Genomic DNA, 3,528 nt, shown 5'->3' with positions numbered 1-3,528 from the left:
ATTGGAGATCAATCCAGCGGGAAGAGCTCTGTACTAGAGGGGCTTACATCGTTTACATTTCCACGGGACAGTGGCCTTTGTACGAGGCACGCCACGCAGATCATCTTCCGCCGGACCAACGATGGCGAAAGGAGGATTACAGCATCTATCATTCCAGGACTGAATGAGCCTGAGGAGCGAGCAGCACAATTAAGAGAATGGGTTGCGGAAGATATACATAATCTTACACCAAATTCCCTTTCTGAGTTAATGGCGGATGTAAGCTGATTTGTCTTCACATGAGCCAACCGTAAACTTACCCGCGGTGCTAATATAAGGTCCATGCCCTACTGGGGCTCTCTACAACCGAAGGTGATGGTCTACCGACGTTCTCGGACAGCGTCTTGAGATTGCAGATCTCCGGTCCCGATGAAGATCACCTAAGTGTTATCGATGTTCCGGGTATTTTTCGGAACACGACACCAGGTCTAACGACAAAAGAGGACAAGGAAATGGTCCGGGAGATGGTGCAATCTTACATGAAAAACCCTCGCTCTATCATGCTCACTGTTGTGCCTGCAAATGTTGACATCGCTACGCAGGAAATTATTGAAATGGCTCGGGAGCAGGATCCCCATGGCGAGAGAACGATTGGAGTCATCACCAAACCGGATCTAGTCGACAAAGGCGCCGAGTCTAAGGTCATTGATATTCTGGAGGGCAGAACTATGCCGATGAAATTAGGATGGATCCTTGTGCGAAATCTAGGCCAACGCGACCTCCAGGAAAAGGACAGGTCCCGGAGTGTCTTAGAGGGAAACACCCTGAGGCAGCATCCATGGTGTACAGTCGGGTCGGACAAACTTGGCATTCGAACATTGCGGGCTCGTCTGCAGGAGACTGTGACGACAAATGCACGCAACGCCTTTCCGTTGGTAGCCTCGCCTTCCCCGCTGTCTCTTCTATTGTGTGGACCCCTGCTGATCCCCCTCTAGGTAAAATTGGAGATTGGGAAGAAGCTGAAGGACTGCCAAGACAAACTACACATCCTTGGAGCGGAGCGCACAACACCTGAACAGCAACGGAGTTACCTCGTCGATGTCATGTCATCATTCCAAACTATCGTGTCACACGCGCTGAATTCGAACTACGGCGCAGATGATGCATTTGAAGATGATGAAATCTTAAGGTTAGCTACAAGGGTGGTGAACAGAAATGACATCTTTTCCGATGACGTTGCACAATGGGGACATCAGCATCATTTCGGATTAGGCGCCTCGGTAGAAGACCAGACGTCTCCTGACGGAGATCTCCTAACGAGAAAGGTCGACACTGTGGGAGACCTGGAGGGTATTGTCGATGAGCCTGCCTCAGTAAGCTTCCCTCTTCGTGGGTGTATTCACTCATGGATAGAGGAGCTGTATAGGGCCTCGCGGGGTTTCGAAATCGGGACCTTCAACGGTACTCTTCTGTCGACGATGATGAAAAGCCAGTCAAAAAAATGGGTGGCGCTCGCCAAGGGATATATAAGCGACATAATCGTCATGGTTCACGAGTTTATCGTCCGCGCATTGAACCGAGCTTGCCCTGATGCTCGATTGTGTCACAATGTTCAATTATTTCTGATGGACAGGCTGCTGGAAACGTACCAGAAAGGGATCGCCAAGGTTGACTTCTTGCTTTTTGTGGAGCGTACGGGAACGCCGACGACTCTGAACCATTATTTGAACGATACACTCGAGAAGTGGTAGGTTATTGTCGCTTCCGCCCTCTCCTATCAGATCTAATTCTTCTCAGTCGCCAAAGACGCGCAGCTTCGGCAATAGAGGGAAAGGCATTTGACGACTGTTCTCATGGGAGGGTGGTACGTGTGGAAGACCTGCACTACCAGCGACATTTGAGCAACTTCGAGCACACTATTCAAGCCCTCCACGATATTCTTCAATCGTACTACAAAGTCGCCCAAAAGCGCTTTGTGGACAATATATGTATGCAAGCAACAGGGTATCATCTGATAAGCGGCCCTGACACACCTATGAAATTATTCTCACCCACTCTTGTCAGTGAGCTTTCTGTGGAACAATTGAAAGAGATCGCTGGCGAGGAACCGAGACAGCAAAGGATTCGGCAGCAGTTGGAGAAGGAAATCCGAGATTTGCAAACTGCAAAGATGATTCTACGGTGACTTTACCTAAAACTTGTTATCCATAAATTGCAGGATTTCTTTGCATGTACCTATTTTACTGAGTTCATCTGGAAGCACCTAATAATAAAAACCTGATCTTTTCTACAACCAAAGGATGATACATTATGCGTGGCGTTGTGTCATCTTCGAGTCGTGCAGGCCGTCATGGGCGGCATCGGTAAAGCTGACGCTGTCAGGAGGCGGGTGGACGCTGACTTTGCTCCGTGCATAGGTTCCGATTCGCTCCTCTAAAGTCGACATACGAGCTCGAACCCCGACCTTAAACTGGTTCATGCAGGCGGCTTCTATACGAGCGACCATGTTAGCGCACGTCTATTCCACTGTGTCTCCAGGTATACTGCCGAAAAGTCTCCGAAAAGTCTTGGATATTCAATCCCACGGCCCGAACCTTGATCTCACGTTCCTCTACTGAAACAACGCCACAGCCTCCTGATCCTCAATTTGGCCTGTGTCTCTAAGGATTTTGACTCTCGGTGACGAGCTTCAATGGGGGAGCATCCTCTCATGCCAGCGTCCGCGATATCCGCGGACTCTGGAGTTGAGTTACCTCTTTCTTCGTAAAAACGTCGTGTCGCAGACGGTCAATGTGGAATTTCCATTCCGTTCCTCGAATGACTTCAGGGACTCATAGGCACATTTAATTGTTACATTAACTTTCCAATCTAGTAAGAGATTCTAGAGACGCAATGGGGAGTCCATCGTTTTTCATACCATACTGCCTGAGTTGTCACGTGTTAAATATACAAATAGTTTGCCATCGTCCGCAGACTCCATAAAAAGGGATACAGAGTAGGTAGTAGATTCCAACTCGTAGGGGACCAAGCACTTCTTTTTCGCATGTCTGCACATCACCACCTGGGGATAGCTGGAATAATTTTGCCGGGGCCTTATAAAAACTTTGAATGATGCGATATAGCGAAACAGACGATTTCAAGTACTTTCAGTCAAGAGCATAGGGATCCTTTTGCGAAGGCTTCGTACCGGATAGAATAATACGGCCTTGACATTACATCTATGTTAATTGGCTACTTCTTCCTCATCAGGCAATGCCCATCCACCTGCTCCTACCAAAGACCAGCAGGTAAGGCCAACATCTATCATCTAGAACGAACGTAGAACACTCCTCATCTAACATCCCCATCCCAGCCCAGCCCATTCCATCCCATCCAGTCTCGCCCGTGTTAGCCTCCCCCTCCTCGTCATGTCGATTCTCTGCCTGATGATACAACTCCTCCCCTCCCTCGCCGGCTGGGCTTCTGCTGCCTGTCCCGTCGTCGAGCTGTCGGCGTCGCCTACCTCCTTCCCCCCCGCCCCCGAGTGTGCCTGGCGCTGGGCCGTTTTAC

At 49.5% G+C, this 3,528-nt stretch overlaps 1 protein-coding gene across 1 annotated transcript; it reads left to right on the top strand.

Moving 5' to 3' along the window:
* ASPBRDRAFT_139831 (uncharacterized protein) lies at positions 1-2,164 on the top strand (the record flags this gene model as incomplete). The annotated part of the gene is made up of 4 exons (XM_067619129.1): positions 1-258; positions 318-914; positions 975-1,726; positions 1,777-2,164. Coding segments are annotated over 4 exons (1,995 nt in total), but the record flags the coding sequence as incomplete, so codon positions are not given.
* Between the last annotated feature and the right edge of the window lie 1,364 nt (positions 2,165-3,528).

This window comes from Aspergillus brasiliensis (assembly GCF_001889945.1).
Source record: "Aspergillus brasiliensis CBS 101740 unplaced genomic scaffold ASPBRscaffold_46, whole genome shotgun sequence".
Classification (NCBI taxonomy): Eukaryota; Fungi; Ascomycota; class Eurotiomycetes; order Eurotiales; family Aspergillaceae; genus Aspergillus; species Aspergillus brasiliensis.
Note: the sequence above shows the minus strand (reverse complement) of the source record. Positions and strands in the feature narration are given on the sequence as shown.